Source organism: Solanum tuberosum, unplaced genomic scaffold (genome assembly GCF_000226075.1).
Source record: "Solanum tuberosum cultivar DM 1-3 516 R44 unplaced genomic scaffold, SolTub_3.0 scf00039, whole genome shotgun sequence".
In the NCBI taxonomy this organism is placed as follows: domain Eukaryota; kingdom Viridiplantae; phylum Streptophyta; class Magnoliopsida; order Solanales; family Solanaceae; genus Solanum; species Solanum tuberosum.
The window spans coordinates 1529116-1548408 of record NW_006238968.1 but is presented as its reverse complement, the minus strand read 5'-3'; the positions used below and the strand labels follow the sequence as shown (position 1 = coordinate 1548408).

Genomic DNA, 19293 nt, shown 5'->3' with positions numbered 1-19293 from the left:
TTTTTTTTTTTTATTTTTTTTTTTTTATTTTTTTTTTTATATTTTAACATTTCTTAATAAAATTTCTGACTCTGTCGATACTTATATCAGGAGTCTGATGTCAACTTCACCAGATGCTGGCCAACTGATAGCTCTACTTCAGAAACTGATAAATGCCAAAAATACTATTGAAATTGGAGTCTTCACTGGATATTCTTTGCTCCTTACAGCACTTACAATTCCACAAGATGGCAAGGCTAGTTCATCTCACTTTTAAATAATATTTTCTCAATTTTAATTTATTTATCTTAGTTTTGTTTTTAGAAAGAATGTTATTTTCCTTTTTTATATATATAATTTTTTAATGTCAAATGTACATGATATGTTTAATACTATAAAATTATAAAGTAGTTTGATACAATTTTTTTAGAAAAGATTAACCTAATTTAAAATTACAAGATTAATTAAAAAGTGTTATTTATCTTCTTAAGGCTAAATACCTAAATAGCCCCAGCACAGTAACAACTATAGCTAGTAAGCTAGTATACACGTATTTGCCCGATTGCTTTAACAAATGCGTTACCTCCTGGTTCCCACCTATCTTGTCCAAAAAGTAAGGAACTCATCTGAAAAGTAGATTTGCTAGTTCAGAACGTGAACTCAGAGAATAGGAGTATACAAGTGAACCACCTAGAATCGATCCATGACCACTAAACTAAAAAAAGGAGTCCTTTACCAAGTAATAAGCTAGGCAACCTTCCCTAGCTCGGACATGCCAACATCCAATACTTACTCTTTTCCATTAGAAAAATATATATACATTAATTTTTTAAAAATTTCATGTTAAGTCAAAACAAGACAAACAAATTGAAACAAAGTATTATTTTGATATATAAATATGGATGCAGATTACAGCTATAGACATGAACAGGGATACATATGAGATAGGATTGCCAATTATTCAAAAAGCTGGAGTTGAGCACAAAATCAACTTCATACAGTCATCAGCCTTATCAGCCCTGGATGAACTCTTAGAAGATGTAAGTATAAAACTTAAATTGTTTGACTCTCGAAAAACGAAATATGTCACGTAAATTGGGACAGATGAGTAACACATTTTCAATGAATAACATATTATATTATATATATACTTCAAACCTTTACTTATACATTATGTTATTTGCTTTAATTTGTTGTAGGATGCAAATAGAGAAAGTTTTGATTTTGCTTTTGTTGATGCTGACAAAGTTAATTATCAAAAGTACCATGAAAGATTGTTGCAATTGGTGAAAGTTGGTGGTATAATTGCGTATGATAACACTCTTTGGTTTGGGACAGTTGCTATGCCAGAAGAGTTTGTTAAGGAATCACAAAAGAGGAATAGGCTTCACATTATTGAACTTAACAAGTTTCTAGCTAATGATGATAGAGTTCAAATTTCTCAAGTCCCTTTAGGTGATGGAATCACCATTTGCAGGCGACTCTAAAGATTCTGAGGATCTATCAGAAATAATCTATTTATCCTTAAAAGTTAATGTTGAGCTTCAAGTTTATAATTCACCCTTTATCAATATAGACATGGGGGTAGCAAGTGTCAAATCCAAGACCTTTCGACTAGTCTGTTATAATAAAATATTGTTGAACGTGTGATCATCTCATCTAAATGTTTAAATTGTTAGAAAGAGCATAATTTCATTTACTTAATAGCATATCAACAACTCGGAATCGCAAAAACATCATTTACAAAATGTCACGATCCAAAAAATGAACGCGATGACACTTGTCTATTCCACTAAGACAAGTCATTCTCAATTCAACGAAACAAAAGAAAGGCGGAAAATAAAGCAAGAACAAGATAAATGCAGAAAACTTATTCATTCTATTAACACCCCATAACCTGGTTGTCACATCTACAAGCCTCTAATACAAAAAGTGCAGAAATGAAATATTTACATAGTCTCAATGTTTTAGTTTCTCAAATAGAACAAAGCATAACATAAAGGAAAAGAAGGTCCACCGGGATGACAAGCAGCTACCTCTCAATAGTCCTTTGACAAGCCTCAAAAAGTAGGGGAAGAAGGACGATCACACGGTACTGGGCTCAAAAGCTATACAAGTGTAGAAGAAAGGACTGAGTACCAATAACACGAAACCCATCAAGCAACCTAATAAACAAAGCAACCTAGCTAGAAATCGAATACTCCTTTCATCTTAACTGAACCTCTTCAAACTAAAACCTGCATAGAAATCAGCCCAACCTAACAGTTCTACAATACGCGGCTCACAAGACCTAATATTCACAGATCAACAACCAACATGAATCAACTAAGTCAATCTCAAATGACAAATAGATCAATAACAATCAACAAGTAGATCTATCACAATCAACATCTAGATCAATCACAAGTATCATTTCCCTTCTGCAATTGTCACTAGACAAAACCATTTCCCATCAGTTTCTTATCACATCACTAAACGGAACCATTTCTCTTCGACTTTATATCATTTTACTAGACAGAACCATTTTCCTTCGTCTTTATATTACATCACAAGCCGGAACCATTTCCCTTCAACTTTATATCACATCACTAGCCGGAACCATTTTCCTTCGGCTTTATCACATATCACTAGCCGGAACCATTTCCCTTCGGCTTTATATCATTTTACTAGCCGAAATCATTTCCCTTTCGGCTTTATATCATTTCACTAGTCGGACCATTTTCCTTCGGCTTTACAACACATGTCTCATCACAGTGTTCAACAAGCAATGTACATAACCAAATTCACACCACAAGGAAGAAACAAAGATTCGAGCAATTTAAATCCACTTTCAAGCCATCTAGACATTTCATCAATCAATCACATAGGGGCCACAACAAGGCAATTCACAAACCATCATTATCAACATGTTGCCTTTTTATTTACCCCTTTTTATTCGTTAAGATTAATCAAGTGAAAACAATAAACCCTTCACCTCATCTCCCATTACTCCCAACACACATACAATGAAGAGAAGTAGACAATTCTACTAGATTACAAAGCTTAAGAGATCACTTGCCTTAATGCAATCAATTAATCAATTCAAGGCTTGCGTTTTCCCTTTCGAACCACGCCCAAAGCTACACAGTCTATATAAATCAAGTATTCACAATAAATTTCCAGAAACAATAATACCCATATCAATTACTTTGAACAATTAATGGGTCAATCAACTCAAATTCGATTTCAAAATGAAGGTTTGAATCTGAAAATCAATACTTGAAAATGATGTTCAAAGCTTTAGGAACTCATTGGTGAAAACCATTTTGAAAAAAGGATCAAAATCAGGTCACAATCTCCATTTTAGTTTAGAACTTAAGTTCTTGAAAAACCAAACCATATGTCAATCAAAATCTCAAATTTTGATGTTACAATCCATAAATAATCAAAGGGAAATGATGTTTTAGGATCACAAAAGCTTACCCAAAAGATTTAGCACAAGAAATCTCTTCAAAAATCGCCTCCAAGAATTTTCCAAGTTCAAAAATAAAAAATATGGCTTAAACCCCATAATTTTAGGTTCAAAAATCCTCTCAGATCCGCTTAAGCGAACCCCGTAAAAATCTTGGACTTCACTTTCGTGAACCGGCCTTCGCAGAAGCGAAGGTCATGATCGCAAACAAGTCGTGATCGCAAGGGCAACACACCTGGACCTTTGCGAAAGTGACCTATTCCTCGCGATCACGAGGTTCGCAAAAGCAGGCACACCAAGTAATAGAAAACCAGCTAACACAAAAATCATTGAAAGGACCTTCGGAATTCGTTTAGAACCCCCTAAACATAAACCATATGATTAAATTGATTATATTCAATGTTTCGAACTCAATAAAACCGTCAAAATACGAATCCCGACATCCGTGAAAAACACAAGAAACTAACATACTGCCTAAAAATGCTAACTCAAGCTCAGAACCTCACAAAAATCAATCAAGACCTCACCAAGACCGAAAATCATCACCCGAATCCAACGGAACTCTCAGAATTTTGATCCAACCATCTTAACCCCGAATGTTGACCAAGTCAACCCAAAGGCTAAAATCTCAATAATTTCCAACTTAGGACCTCAATTTCTGAAAAGGGCTGCGGATCTAAAACCGACAAGTACTATACTAGATTAGATTCCACATTGTGCGACTGATAAATTGACGAAATTTCATTCAGACACTTGAAACTCCAAAAGACTCTGAACCCCACTTTTAAGTAACTTTAGCCTTTCCAAACCCAAAACTTACAAAAATTCTCAACTTTTTATTCAAAGCTTGGAAACCAACTTTCAAAATTCAAACATAAAGCACTTAGGATCGATATAGGGAGAGCAAAAAGGTAATTTAATGAAAATATTCAAAAATGACCAACCGGGTCATTACACAAAAGAAGAAAAATTGGCTATGTACTAGCTTGAAAGATACAAACCTAAGCTTTGGTGGGAATATGGTTCAACGTTCCTCCACCCTTAATTATAGGTCTCGAATTTGAGCACCATGAAGTGGAAAAAATCATGTTGGGAGCGCTTTCCACCCCACCCCCGAAATAAACTTTACAAAGTACAAATTCAAATTTAATCAGACCCTAATACATATACCGAAACACATTTGGAGAAGACCAAAAAAAAATGTACTACAAAGATTTGAGATCTAAACAAACAAAGAATCACATGTTTGAAGTGTTGAATTATAGTAGGGTGGTTTAGAAATATAATAGAGTTGTGCACGAGTAGCTTGTCCTGCTATGAATCCTTGCAGGAGCTGATTAAATTTATGCTTAATACAGCTATTCCATATATATATATATATATTCCGAATAATATGGTAGTGTAAAAAAGATATGTATGCTAATAGTGTATAAAACTTAAATAATAGAAATAGTGACTCGACAACGTCCATCTATATATGTATATCTTAGCTATTTTATAACACGCATAATTTTTTGTAACTCGGCGCACAAAGGTTTAAACAAACAAAAAAATTACCTCCCATTTTTATTTTCTTTATTGGAATTTAAATGTTGCATCTCTAACAATATATTGGAATTACCTAATAAGATTTCTCAGCGGGTCAACTTAATTGGATGATGAATTAAATAGTGACATCAAAAAGGGCAGTTGGGTAAAGCCACAACTAAACTGTTAAATACAATTATCCTTAAGTTTATATCACAAAAGTCAGGATGGCCGAGTGGTCTAAGGCGCCAGACTCAAGTTCTGGTCTTCGTAAGAGGGCGTGGGTTCAAATCCCACTTCTGACATTTTTTCCGCTTTTTTTTTGTTTAGGATTTATTCTCATTTCATAAATTATTGGCAACTCAATTAACTTTACACTTTTTTTTAGTCGGTCTAAAAAAAAATATTTTTTATTTGGTAATTAATTATTTAATGATATTATCAACATTTTACCACTGTTGGGTTTTGTTTATTCGGCAAATTTTTTTCTCTAGTTTAAGGGTAGTTTTGAAAACATTGCAATTTTTTTTTATATTTCTTAAACTATGTGCCAGTTAAATTACATTACATAAATTGAGACGGAGAAAGTAATAATTTTACCTTTACTAGAATTCAAACCTAAAACCTCATAATTCTCAACTCAGTTCTATGATCAATATGTTAAAATCTATCAAATTTGGTGAGTTGTAATATTTCTTATCTACAATTTGTTTACCAAAATCTAAGAGAGTCAGAAATAGAAGAAAATATTTTTACATTGTATAATTGCCCATCAAAATAATACTCATCAAATATATATTTTTGGTATACTAATCATAATATATCAAAATTAAATTTTCACTTTTAGTTGTTACGGAGCGATCATAATTACTTTCTCCATTCATGCTTATTTATGCACTATTTCAAAATTAGATTTTCACTTTTACTTGTTACTTTAACAAATTAATAAAAAAAAATAACAACTTATTTCCATCTTTTCCCTTTAGCATCTGTTAGTATTAATTTTGATAATCTAAATATTTAATTATAGTTCACATTTTTAAAAAAGAAAATGTTACATATAAACACACAATATGTCTCTACAGAATAATTTATATATGATTAATAAATAAACTCGATTAGAATAATTTTTGACAGAAAATTAAAAAAATTGAACATGTTTTATCCTGTCGATATGTCTCAACAATTATCATGTGGTTGAAACCAAAGGCATTTTTGGTGTCCCACCGTACAAGACATGAAATATTTATTACATGAATATTGTAAATGGATTCATGCATGTAGATTAATCTTTTAGTATTATTCTTTTAATAATTTGAGCATTTTAATTTTTGATAATAGGAATATAACTGTCTCTTTCCACTAGCAACATATATCAGGTAATATTATTCATCAAATTAGATAGATTAGATGAAATCGGGTGTGTTTGGTATATGGAGGAAAAAAATTTCTACGGAAAATTTTTCTTGAAAAAAAAGTAGTAGGTTTCTTACTTATTTTTTAATTAATGTATGATAGATAAAAAAAAAATTATTTCAAGTGTGTTCATATGTTAGCTAGTAAAACACTATGACGAAGGGATGTGTGCATGGTAGGGGCAGATCTAGGAGGGGGCAAGGGTGTTCAGCCAAAAAATACATTGTATAAGGATTAGTAAATGTGTGAATGTTATTATACATATATTAGAAATAATGTAAATATATATGCATAAATGTGAAAAGTAATGTATAAAAACGGTTTAAAGGGATATCTTTGTCATTTTATCCATTTTATCCGGAATTATTATACCACTCAAGGGGAGGGATAACTTGTCCCGATACTAATTATCAATTCTAAGATAAGTTATCCCGAACTAATTTCCAAGCAAACAACAAATTAAGTGACACTATAATTTAATTTCATCACTATTTGATGTTATCCTCCATACCAAATGACCCCGTATTTATAATTTTTGAATTATTTAAACACAAGACTAGAGGTTGGGTCAGTGATTTTGGAGGTTCAAAATTCACTTGAGATTCCAAATTTAAATCCTAGGCGCTACATTTTATTTTCCGAACTCTCTTAGTGAAGATCCTTAATTCACCATTGGAATTAGGGGTTCAGGGGTGGCAGGGGTTGGGATGATCAAGGATAGGGGGTGGGGGTGTTGCGTGGGTAGGTGGACGTGTGGGAAAGAGATAATGAACTTGTAATTACATTTATGTAAATTGTTTCACCTACTTTGATTAAGGAAAACTATTATTTCTCTTTTTTAAGGAACTTATTTCATAAAGAAAATATTTTGATCAACCAAACATTAAAAAGAAAAATCTAAAAAATATTTTCCTCCATACCAAACACACCTCGAATATGTTTGTCTGTTAAATTAATTTAAATCTGAAACTCCATAATTCTCAATTCACGAATCACTAAATCACATCCGTAGATGCTCAATTATTTGAACATAATTCATTGTACTATGATCGTACATTTACAAGAATCCGATTTGTTTGCTGCTTAATATTATCTTATTTCATTTGTCAGCAAATAAGATTACAGAATTATCATTATTAGTTATCTATTGATAGAAGCAATCAACACAAAAAAAATTCTCTTTTTATTTTTTTTAGAAAAAAAATAAGAAGGTGATTAGAAGGTGGGGAACTGATCAATAAATGAAAGTTTAATTAGTTAATTAATCGAGCTATTAAGATTTTCTTATGTATATTTTTTTTAACTATGATTTTTTTTAAGAGAATGAAATATTTTGAACACATCTTAAATATTAAACATATATTTAAAGAACTAGTTTTTTTTTTACTTGTATAGTTTGTACATGCCCTTTGTTTATGAAGTAATTGTCATTCTATTTTACTATGTTATTATAAGAGTTTAAAAAAAAATGTTACACAAAGCATTGCATATTAACAAAATTCAGAAAAGAGTCGCACCTCATGAATGAATATGATATCACCTTTGCAAGTGTGTATGTGTATCGTATATGACTTTATTTACTCCAAAAATATACGATACACAATTAATTTACTCAAAATTATATATGTTACTAGATATATATTAAATGCAAAAGGAATTAGAATGATGGTAGCTCTTGGTATTTATGTGCCAATTGGGTGAGAAAAGGTCCATTAATATAGGTATTTTCTTGCACATTTAAACTTACTATTCATTGAATTTGGAAAATTTGTTATTTATTATTATTTATGTTATTATTATCCGTAATTATTGTAACAAACTTAAAAAGTCTTTATTTCTATCGTGACTCAATAAAAATTTACAAAGGCAAAAGAGGAAAACTTATAAAGCTTCTAGAAAAGCAAAATTAAATGAGATTATCACCAAAAAAAATTACAAAAAAATTGATATATTTTTCACAAATGTAAAATAGAGAAGGATTATTTAAAATTTATTTAAATGTAAATGTAAATCCTTAATTATTATGTTGAAGTTTTATGCACTTTTAATAGACTCTAATTTAGAGTTAGTCGTTAGTGTTGGCGCTTAATCAAGTTTTAGGGAAAATTACGCGGATAATTAAACATATACTAGTTAATTTGTTAATATAGCTACATTTTAATTAAATTATCATTCGCCACTAACTTACAATCATAATTATGTGGCCCACGTCCAGAATTTGTATAACTCAGCTCCTAATTGTATAAATCCAGAATTTGTATAATTCGGTTTCTAATTGTATAGATCTAGAATTTTCTTAATTGTATGAATCAAAAATTTGTATATGCTTATTCTAGCTTATATATAATTATCTCGTCAATACATTTAATTTGTAAAAGTTCTGAAAAATTCCTTAAAATATAAATACATAATTTGCATATACTTACTAGAGCTGTCAAAATGGGCTGGCCCAACCCAACCCTAATGGGCTAGAGAGTTAAATGGGTTGGGACAGGCTGACCCTTTTAATTAAAGGGACTATAAAATAGCAGCCCAACCCAACCCTAAGCGGGCCACGGGTTGGGACGGGTTGGCCCTTAAACTAAAAAATGAACAATATTACTCTCTTAGAAAGAGTATCGAACGTTGACGTCTATGAACACGACATCAATACATACAAATTTTCATTTATGAAATCACACACTTTCGATAAATACTTACAAAAATACATTTATGAATCACACACTTCGGTGAATACTTACAAAAATACATGATAGTCAACGTAAGATTTAGCCGAAAAATGTTGATCATTCCACCATTCCTCCCACAAAAAACTAGCTAGTTTAAAAGACTTGATTTTTTATTTTTAAAAACATTTATTGATAAAAACTTTACAAATAAAACACTACTAAGAATATATATAAAAAATATTTTTAAATATTCATAGCCCACGGTTGGCCTCTGAGGTTTGCGGGTTGGGCCTACGAGGCTAGCTGGCCAAATGAGGTCGGGCTAAAAAGCCTCGTAATGGGCCAAAAAATTAGGCCCAACCCCACTTAATTCAAGGATTGGGTTGGGCCGGCAAAGCCCATTTTGACAGCTCTAATACTTACCTTATTTGTATTTTAGCAAACGGATTATACAGACAGATATACCCATAATAAACAAAACTATAGATATAAAGCGTAAATTAGACAAACTGTAGCTAAGAAAGCTTATTAAATTTTAATCTTTTTACTATTTATGAAATTTCCCCTAAATTTTATTGGATTGAGCCAACTGAAGGTTTGCATCCGTGCTTAGTACACATTGGCCCAATTAAATGTATGGATTGATAGTGTTAATTTTTTAAAGTCAAATTACATATATATTTAAAAGAAAATTTCATAAAAGGTTATAACATGTGTGTATATTATGTCGTTCTTCAAGACTTTTATTATTTACATAATAGTATTTTTTTTTTCTTTTGTTGTATTTGAGTTTTGGTGTAATTGTATCACAAATACTATTTATGTTATTATCAATAAATGTGCAACTCCTTAATTGGCACTAGTAATTAAGACAACAATGTGACCAATTATATTAATTTATGAAATTTACGTTATTGATTTGCTATAGAAGTGTAAACGAGATATCAATAACAATCTATCCCAAAATAAATTCAAAAATAAAATATGACGATTTTTATTTACCTCATTTCCTTTGTTTTCTTTTTGTTTATTGAGAATTGCGGGTTGAAGTATCAAAGTTAGTCTTTTGTTATGGTGTATCAACTATGTCAATCATTCAAGTTCTGATACGACATTTTGGGATCTAAAATGTAGAGAACAATTACATTGATTATTTAATTGATAGTATCATGATACCTTTCTAATATATGATGTATCATGACGATACATTATCATGATGCATTTTCGACAGTTGATGTATCATGATACCTTTTGGATACATTACTTAATCATACATTTTGGATACATGATATATCATAATACCTTTCTGATACATTACATAATGATACATTAAATTTCTTAATTCAAATTAATGTAAAGTCGAAACAAAAGTTATTAAGTTCACGTGAAATTCATGTTTTGTAGATTATGTCCGCCCTTAGTTGGATGAAGGGAGGTTATTGATATCAAGGATTAATACTAGAAGAGGGCTTGTTTTGCCATCAGCAAGAAGATTTATTTACTTAAGTATATTTTCAACGAAGTAGTTCATCGATTGGATATCCTCCCAATCCACACGTTTCACTCACTGAGCTATTTACTTAACTATACCTTCAACGAACCAATTCAAAAGATCCTCTTTTTTTTTCATTCCCAACCTAGGTTAACCTTTTTGTTCCCAGCCTTTTAGGTAGCAAGTGCAATTGTGTGATTATATATGGACATATATGAACAATAAAAATTAGCCGATCCCAACTTATTTGAGACTTGTGGCTTAGGCGTACTAGTAGTCAAGTTTGTCCATTGCTTCAAGCAGAGGCATACCCAGGATTTAAGAGTTCGGGTGCACCAATATTATTTAGCTAAACTTAAAATAAAAACAGTGAAAAGGAACTTTAGTTGAATTCAAATCCTAGTTGACAGGTGCATGTGCACCTATATATACATGATTTTTTTCGAAGTTGACAGGTGCACATGCACCCTCACTTGCGACTTAACTTCCAACATGTTAACTAATCAATTACGATAAATTGGATCGAATTTTGCTATTTCATTTTTTCAAGTGCTCAGACAGGGAAAATTCCCATATTTAGTTGCATGTCCCAACATTTTGCAGGACAATGCAAACATACATTTATCAACACATTGATACTAAGATTTTTCAGCAAAGTCAAGTTCTGCTGCTTCATTTCACTCTAGAAAAGACTACCCAACGCGTTCGCTTTCTCCCTCAAGATAAATTTCTGTATCTTGCCTGTCGAAGTTTTAGGGATATCTTCGAATATGACTGTCCGAGGTGCCATGTAGTGAGGCAAATTATCTCGACAAAAATTGATGATTTCTTGATCGTCAACACTCAATCCTTCCTTCAACTTCACAAACGCGCAAGGTGTTTGCCCCCAATGGTTATCTGGTCTTGCGACTACTGCTGCTTCAACAACTGCTGGATGACTATACAAAACTCGTTCCACCTCAACCGTGCTTATGTTTTCTCCACCGGAGATAATAATGTCTTTCAACCGGTCCTTAACTTCTATATAACCATCAGGATGTTTCACAGCAAGATCACCACTGTGAAACCATCCGCCTTTAAAAGCTTCCTCTGTTGCTTTCGTATCGTTTAAGTATCCACTCATTACTGTGTTCCCTCTAAACATGATCTCTCCAATTGTTTTACCATCAGCAGGCACTTTTTCCATGGTGGTAGAATCTCGTATATCGACTTCTTTTAAACAAAGATGTTGTACTCCTTGTCTTGCTTTCAGTATAAATTTTTCGTCAGGAGGTAAAGAATCCCACTCGGGCTTCCACAAACAATACGTACCTGGACCATATGTCTCTGTTAGTCCGTATAAGTGATTTACTCCGAATCCTAGCTCCTCCATTTTGGCAATAACTTGTGGAGGAGGCGGTGAACCACCTGTCATTATTTTAACCTTGTGAGGGAGTGGCTTTAGATCACACGGGGGCGAATTCACAATCTTGTTCAAGACAGTTGGTGCCCCGGCCATATGTGTGACTTTGTGCAACGAAATGTTTTCGAATATGCCTTTTGGAGAGACATTTCTATGACAAACATTCGTGCCACCCAATGCTGCAAGCCCCCAAACCATGCACCAACCGTTGCAGTGAAACATTGGAACGGTCCAAAGATAAACAGGGAACAAACTCATCTCGTGAAGCAAAAAAGTGGCGATGGTATTGAGATATGCACCTCTGTGACTGTAAACAACTCCTTTGGGTTGCGACGTTGTACCTGAAGTATAGTTAATACTAATAGGATCAAATTCTGTTCTCGGCCATCTTATAGCAAAATTGCTATCCCCACTTCCGAGGAGACTTTCATAGTAGTGATCGCGAGGATTTAAGTTTTCAACAGCAGGGGATTCATCAGTTTGACAGATCACAACAAGAAGAGGCAGATTCTGTTTCTTGTCAGCAAGGAGAGCTAATGCTCCTTGAGCGATTTCGAGCAATTTCTGATCCACAAATATGACCTTTGCTTCCGAATGCATCAGAAGTATCGATAACATAGCTGAATCATGGCGCGTATTTAATGTACAAAGAACGGCTCCAGCCATCGGTACTGCAAAATGTAGCTCTTGCATTGCCGGTACGTTAGGAGCCAGAGTTGCAACCTACAAAACATATTTCAAAACAAGTCAACATCATGATTCAAAACTATGTAAAATTGTAAATTTCTGATACAAATACAGATCATAGAGGAGTTGACATGGATCTTACCCCACCCCCACCTCCACCCCCGAGAAATCACGAGCAGGAGCGGAGCTAGAGTATCGGTTATAGATTGGGCCAAACCTAATAACTTTGGTCAAAACACTGTATCATTGTCTGAAAAATCCATCGAATATGTATGAATTATTAATTTAAAACTCAATAACTTAAAAAGATTAGAATCCAGCTAAGTTGCTCGAACTCTCCAAAAATGTTGCCGCACCCGTGTCGGATCCTCCAAAAATGCACTACTTTTGAAGGATCCGGCACTCACCTGGGACATTTTTGAAGAGTCCGAGCAACATAGGAATCCAGAACTCATAAGCTTTGAACTCTGACTCTACCTCCACCTAAATCACAAGATTAAAAGGTTTTCCTTTACATTCTTAAACTCCGCATCCAATCAAACTAAACACTTCCATTGAAACAAAGGGAATATTTTCTTTCTTAAATTTCGTACCAAATCAAATATACGTCCACATTAATCAGTAAACTTCTCAAATGACACAAAAGTGTAATTTTCCAGCGACGGAGATTCGAATGAACTCCCTTGCACCCCCTTACTTATAACATCACAAATTTCAAAAAGTCATTACAACAACAATAACTTACTCAGTATAGTTCCACAAATGAAATTTAAACAGCATATGACATATACAAACCTTACTCCCACTAAAAGTCATTCTTTTTTTTGAATTCCATGCCGAATCAAACCAAATATAAACCACTCAAATGTTACAACATTGAATTCTAAATTGGCACAAAAAAAATGATGCAAGCACACCTTACTCCCACTAAAAGCCCTTCTTTTCTAAAATTCCGTGTCGAATCAAACCAAATATAAACCACTCAAATAATACAAGATTGAATTAAAAAAAAAAAAAACTTACCACATCACCATGAGAAATCCCCAAATGAACCAGAGCAGAAGCAAGTTTAACACATCTATTATGAGTTTGTTCCCAATTATACTTCAAATTTTCACCATAAATAACAGAAGTTCTATCCCTAAAAACATTAGCTGCTCTTTCCAAGAAACTTAAAGGTGTCAATGGTTCAAAATTTGCACTACATTTAACAAAACCCTCCATTGATTTCCAAGATTCAGACGGATTGCTAAATTCCCTAGTCAATTTTGTAGTTTTTGAGTGAATTTTAATGGAATTGAAAAACCCAAGAACCAATTTTGAGTTTTTGAAAAATTGATTCATGATGAAAGATTTGAAAAAAAAATGGAAGACTAAAACAATGTGTGGTTAAAGATAACTTAGAATTATTATTTATAGATAAAATGTTTGTTTGGTATGAGTAATAAGAAATAATAATTTTGAGATAAGTTTGATTAAGAATATTAATTAATTTTTTAGATTATTACGATACGTTTTGATTTTTTAAGTTTTTTTATTTTATCTTTGTTCTTTATGTGTTTGACTTAAGTCTAGATATCGAGCAGAGTTTATTTCAATTTTTCAATAGTAAAAAAAAAAATTGTGCCAAACTCAATTAAGATTTGTTAAAGTATAGTTGAGCTTGAACGGAGTTGTTTGAGTTTTTCACAACACTAAAAAGAAAAAAAATTGCGTCAAATTTAATTAAGATTTGTTAAAATATAATTGAGCTCGAATGGAGTTGTTTGAGTTTTTCACAATACTAAAAAGAAAAAAGATTGCGTTAAACTCAATTAAAATTTGTTAAAGTATAATTGAGCTCGAACGGAGTTATTTCAGTTCATTACAATATTAAAAAGGAAAAAATTGTGTCGAACTCAATCGTAATTTGTTAATGCATAGTTGAGCTCGAACGAAGTTGTTTGAGTTAAAGTCAACTCTTTAATAGCCACACACGTAGTCACATGCCATTAAAATGATTGATTTTGTAACATATACTCCATAACTTTAATATATATAATTTTCAAATTATTTAAAATGTGTCTTTTTGTTCTTTTAGATAGAAAATATGTTATTTTTAATTATTTATAGACAAAGCTAGATGTTGGAACTCATAAATTCACTACTCGTATCCTTTTTAAGTTAATATTTTTTCTTAAAAGATTTATAATATATATATAAATCTTTTAAGAAAAAATATTATATTTGGATCAAAATTGTTATGCTCAGTCAAACTTGTAAACTATACTCAACTAATTTAAAATTTTAATATGCTTAATTAAATATCATTAAAAATTAAATCACAATACACCAACAAATGAGAGGTTAAAAATGGTATTACCTTAGTTAAAAGTAAAATATAAAATTTTAAAAATAATATTGCATAAATAGACATTGTAAAAACCTTTATACTGTGAAGATAAATTAAATAAAAACTTTTAGATAAGGACTACGTTAGGATCAACGTCAACATGATTTGTTTATTCCAAATATTTAATTAGGTAAGTCTTTGAATGGACAAAATGCATTCAATACATTAATATAACATATAATATGATGCAAATCTTGAATTTTTATTATTTTATATCAAATTTGGACATAAAATAATAAACCATCAAGTATAACCAAATCCAACTTAAATAAATTAAAGCTTGTAAAAAATAGCATCCAATATTTAATCGACAATTATCCTAATTATGATATAATCAACTAGGATAGAATTTGAAGTCGAGGTGTACATATATATTTTAATAGATTCCGAATTATCATATCAAATTAATTGAATTATTATAAAATGCGATTTTGATATTATGATAATTAATACTACAGTTAAACTTTGATATACGGTAAATTAATATTATAAATTAAAAATTCTTTAAAATTACAAAAATATCTAAGACAATTTAGTGAAATAAGATTATAGTGTTTATTGTTAAAATTCAAATCGAGTTAAAACTCATCTCTGACTATTCTTATTGCATCCAAAGTTCTGATGTTGTCCTTTTGAACTTCACCAAAAAAGACATGAAGAGTTCTAGACGCTATAAATATTTCATCACGTGTAATTGGTTCCAAAGGTATTGTATCGTCTTCAACTTCATTATCAACATTGTTTTCTCCGATGGTATCCATAAATTCTTCTAAGCTCTGGACCTCGATCTGAACATGTATCATTTTCAGCTGAGTAATCGAAAAGGCTATTGACATCCATTTTATTACGGTAATTGAGATTATTAAGCATGACCTCGAGTTCATGAATGTCATTTTCACAAGTGGATTCATTTTAGCTTCTGGAGGCTTCATCCCCGAACGAATACACTTTTAAAATTAATAAGTATTAATTTATCGATGAAATAATACTTCTACGAAAATAATAATATTTCATGATCCTGACAGTATTAACTTAGAGAGGTTTTTAGTATGCCTTTTCAACTATTTTGTGGAGTATTTGATATTTATAGAAAAAATAACAAAATACTAAATGTCAGATTAAAATATTTAATTTACAATCTCCTAATGTTTTGGGGCATCCCGACAATTATAATTCATATATCTTATCTTATATTATTATTATTATTATTAACAAATACTACATAAAATAATACTATTACGTAGTAGAAAATTACATCTCACATTCCTATCAGAGGATTGGCTAATGTTATTACGACTTTGGAACTTTGCATATTCTATATTGATCAAAATGTTTTTTTTAGTTGATTAACAAATGAAATTGTTTGTATTTTTTTCGAATATTTTTATATGAGTAAGATATTAGTCTAATATAAATGAAACTATTTCTTGAAAATCGCAATCATAATTATTTATGCCATGAGCATATTTAAATTGAAATTGAACAAATTATGATTATCGCTTTATCATATCATAAAAAATCAAAACTAAATTTAGAAATACTAAATCATATTGAATTAATTTTATATAATAATATAATATTTTCAAAAATCGTTAACTAAAATTATTGAACTTTTTTTTTAATATCATACTATATTCGTCCCTAATTTGAAGGAGTTGAATATTTGATTTCATTTTTATTTTTATTTTTCACTCAGTATTCGATATCTATATTGAAATTCAATTATTCTGAACTTATGTCGCATAGTGCTCCGTTTGAAAAAAAATATTCCTTATCAAAGAGTTTTTCATACTCGAATGCGAAATTGATTAAGGGAGTTGAATATTTGACGCACATAAGAACTTCACCACTTGGACATATTTTCTTCTTGACACACTCCCTTGGCAACTAAAAAGGGAAAAAAAATATATATTTACTTTTCCCTTTTCATTTATTTGCAAACATCCAAAAATTAAATTATAATTTGAAAGAAATGTTGGTTAGTCAAAATGTTCTTATAAAGTTGATAAATATACATGTCTTTTCAAAAAAAAAAAAATTAAGTTATGTCACTTCACAAATCATTAATTTGTTACTTTTCGTTTTTTTTTTAACCTTGTTTATATTCCTTTGAAATTCATTCACACTTAATAAAAAAAAAATGTGTTTTTACTAAATTTTTCTTAATCAATATATATAAATCTTATTTCTTGATTGTAAAAATTCACTTAATTAATAAAGATTAAAAATTAAAAATACCTCTTGACTTATGTAAAAAATTATCCACTTTGGATTAAATATAAATATTTAAAATATCATATAATATGAATTTTGACACGGGTAGTTCAAAATAAATATGAAGAAGCTAAGGAATTGCTATTCAAAATAGATCAAATTAATAACACAAAATCTAATCGTATATAAATGGACATAAATCATTAATATACTTCCATATGCACTAAAAGAGTAAGAAATCTTTTATCTTTTCTTTTATTTTTTTCCTCAAAAGTCAAAATATCATCAAAATACTCCTCCCCACCCCCACCCCACCACCCCAAAAAAAATCTAATCAAACAACTAATGATAAAGATATCACAAGATTATTACTTCTAACACACTAATTACCTTTTGTTGCACAACTAACTAATATAGTAATTATTATTTCATAAAATTTAATTTCTTATTATCCAACAACATGTAATTCCAATATATATTAATTATACACTTTGAAAAATTAGGTCAGGTCAATCAATCCACTTTTAGTTTGGTCTGTATTTGTAAAATTAAAATTAAAATATAAACTAGAAAGTTATCATCCATCAAAAGGTTTGAATTTGACAATGGAGTCAGTAGAGTCTGGATAGAGTAAGATGTATGCAGACGTTACTCCTAACTCTGTTGTTTCCGATAACAAAAATGCAAATTAATATGACAATTCAAAAGGTTCAAAATTATCAAATCTCATATAGACTTTGCACCAGACTACCAGATATGAAAATAACATGTTCAACATCAACTCATTTTTCCTATATTAGGCTCAAAGAATGAAACAATGTGTTCAATGAAGTGTTTACCATCTCAAAATGAATTCAATATCTAGCAGACGACGATTTTCTGCAACTGATCTCTTGCATATTCAGGCGTAGTTCACTTCACAGTCACAGACTTGCACGTAAGCTAACCATAACTTGGGCTCTCGTGGAAACAAGTTATCTCAGGATTGTTATTCCATCCACAATATGGGATAAAAATAACACTACAATCATCGTAGGATAGCTAATTCCAGAATAAGTTATTCCGCGGTTTTATCCCAACCAAACATGGGGATAAATTCATCCTAAAATTAATCTTGGGATTAGTTATGCCTCATCCCTCCAACCAAACGAGCCGTTATACTTTTATACCATGAATAGCTGCCTGGAACTCAAAATTTACACGAATTAGTTTGGTCTCATGATCGAAATACTTGTAATTCGCAGTCCATTTGCCATTGTAAGCAACAATGATGCAAATTTCACCCATCCTGCAGGCTGCATCGATCAATTGAATTAGTAGACATTACACATACGTATAAAGAACATGAAATATTCAGCAACACTAGGTTGTAGTTCAATTTTCAAGCGGAGACAAAAAAAAAACTAGGTCATTCTTCTCATATGTCCTAGCCTTGGTGGACAAAGTTATCTAGTACCTATTGTTGGTGGGAGGTAGTAGGTGTCTCGTGCAATTAATCTAGGTAGTAGGTGTCTCGTGCAATTAATCTGGTGGGACAAAGTTATCTAGTACCTATTGAAGCAACCTCAGAAATTGTTCCTTATAGATTATGTTGGTTAATTTGGGTAACAACAACATACTTACTCGTCCTAGAGATAGAAAGATTGTTTCTGAAAGACATCATTTAATACAGAAGTAAACGGGGCATGAAAAATAAGACATGGCAAATAATATAGAGGGAAAAATTACTATAATATACGACTTAAGTTTTTAATTAACCGTATATACATATACTTATATTTAATTACAAATATAGTTTCAAAATTACCAACTTAACAATTTAATTAATTTTCCAATTTAAGTTAATTATTCTTTCCGAATTTTCTCTCTCCCTCCTTATAGAAATTCGTGCCTACATTTATGGATACTTTTTTAATTCCACACGTTACTGCCTTTAATAAATATTTGCTTTTTTTTTATGCAATCTGCCCAAAGTAAAAACTTTTTGTATTTCCATCATTATTTCTTATTTTTACAAGTTGCTTATTTTTAATATAATATTTATTTTTATTTTATTCCTTATAT

The 19293-nt window shown here is 30.9% G+C and overlaps 2 protein-coding genes and 1 non-coding gene across 3 annotated transcripts in view; 2 read left to right on the top strand and 1 right to left on the bottom strand.

Moving 5' to 3' along the window:
- LOC102579925 (probable caffeoyl-CoA O-methyltransferase At4g26220) overlaps nucleotides 1-1624 on the top strand; it is a 10787-nt gene extending 9163 nt beyond the window's left edge. Inside the window, exons 5-7 of the mRNA XM_015306895.1 lie at nucleotides 91-235; nucleotides 888-1019; nucleotides 1179-1624. Coding sequence (XP_015162381.1) covers nucleotides 91-235; nucleotides 888-1019; nucleotides 1179-1466 — 565 coding nt within the window. The 3' untranslated portion in view covers nucleotides 1467-1624. The remainder of the gene's footprint in view (nucleotides 1-90; nucleotides 236-887; nucleotides 1020-1178) is intronic.
- A 3554-nt stretch (nucleotides 1625-5178) lies between these two features.
- On the top strand, nucleotides 5179-5262 carry TRNAL-CAA (transfer RNA leucine (anticodon CAA)). The gene has a single exon. It is a non-coding gene; the product is annotated as a tRNA-Leu (tRNA).
- Nucleotides 5263-11041: 5779 nt separating this feature from the next.
- LOC102578388 (probable acyl-activating enzyme 2) lies at nucleotides 11042-13991 on the bottom strand. The gene is made up of 2 exons (XM_006343277.2): nucleotides 13647-13991; nucleotides 11042-12659 (listed from the first exon to the last, which is right to left on the bottom strand). The coding sequence occupies exons 1-2, from the start codon at nucleotides 13965-13967 to the stop codon at nucleotides 11217-11219; spliced, it is 1764 nt and encodes a 587-aa protein (XP_006343339.2). The 5' UTR covers nucleotides 13968-13991; the 3' UTR covers nucleotides 11042-11216.
- Nucleotides 13992-19293: the final 5302 nt, after the last annotated feature.

Excerpts from the sequence above, each read along its gene's own strand:
- LOC102578388 (XM_006343277.2), bottom strand. The coding sequence starts at position 13,967 with ATGAATCAATTTTTCAAAAACTCAAAATTGGTTCTTGGGTTTTTCAAT. Across the intron at positions 12,660-13,646 it reads GGATTTCTCATGGTGATGTG|GTTGCAACTCTGGCTCCTAA; the intron begins GTAAGTTTTTTT and ends TATGTTTTGTAG.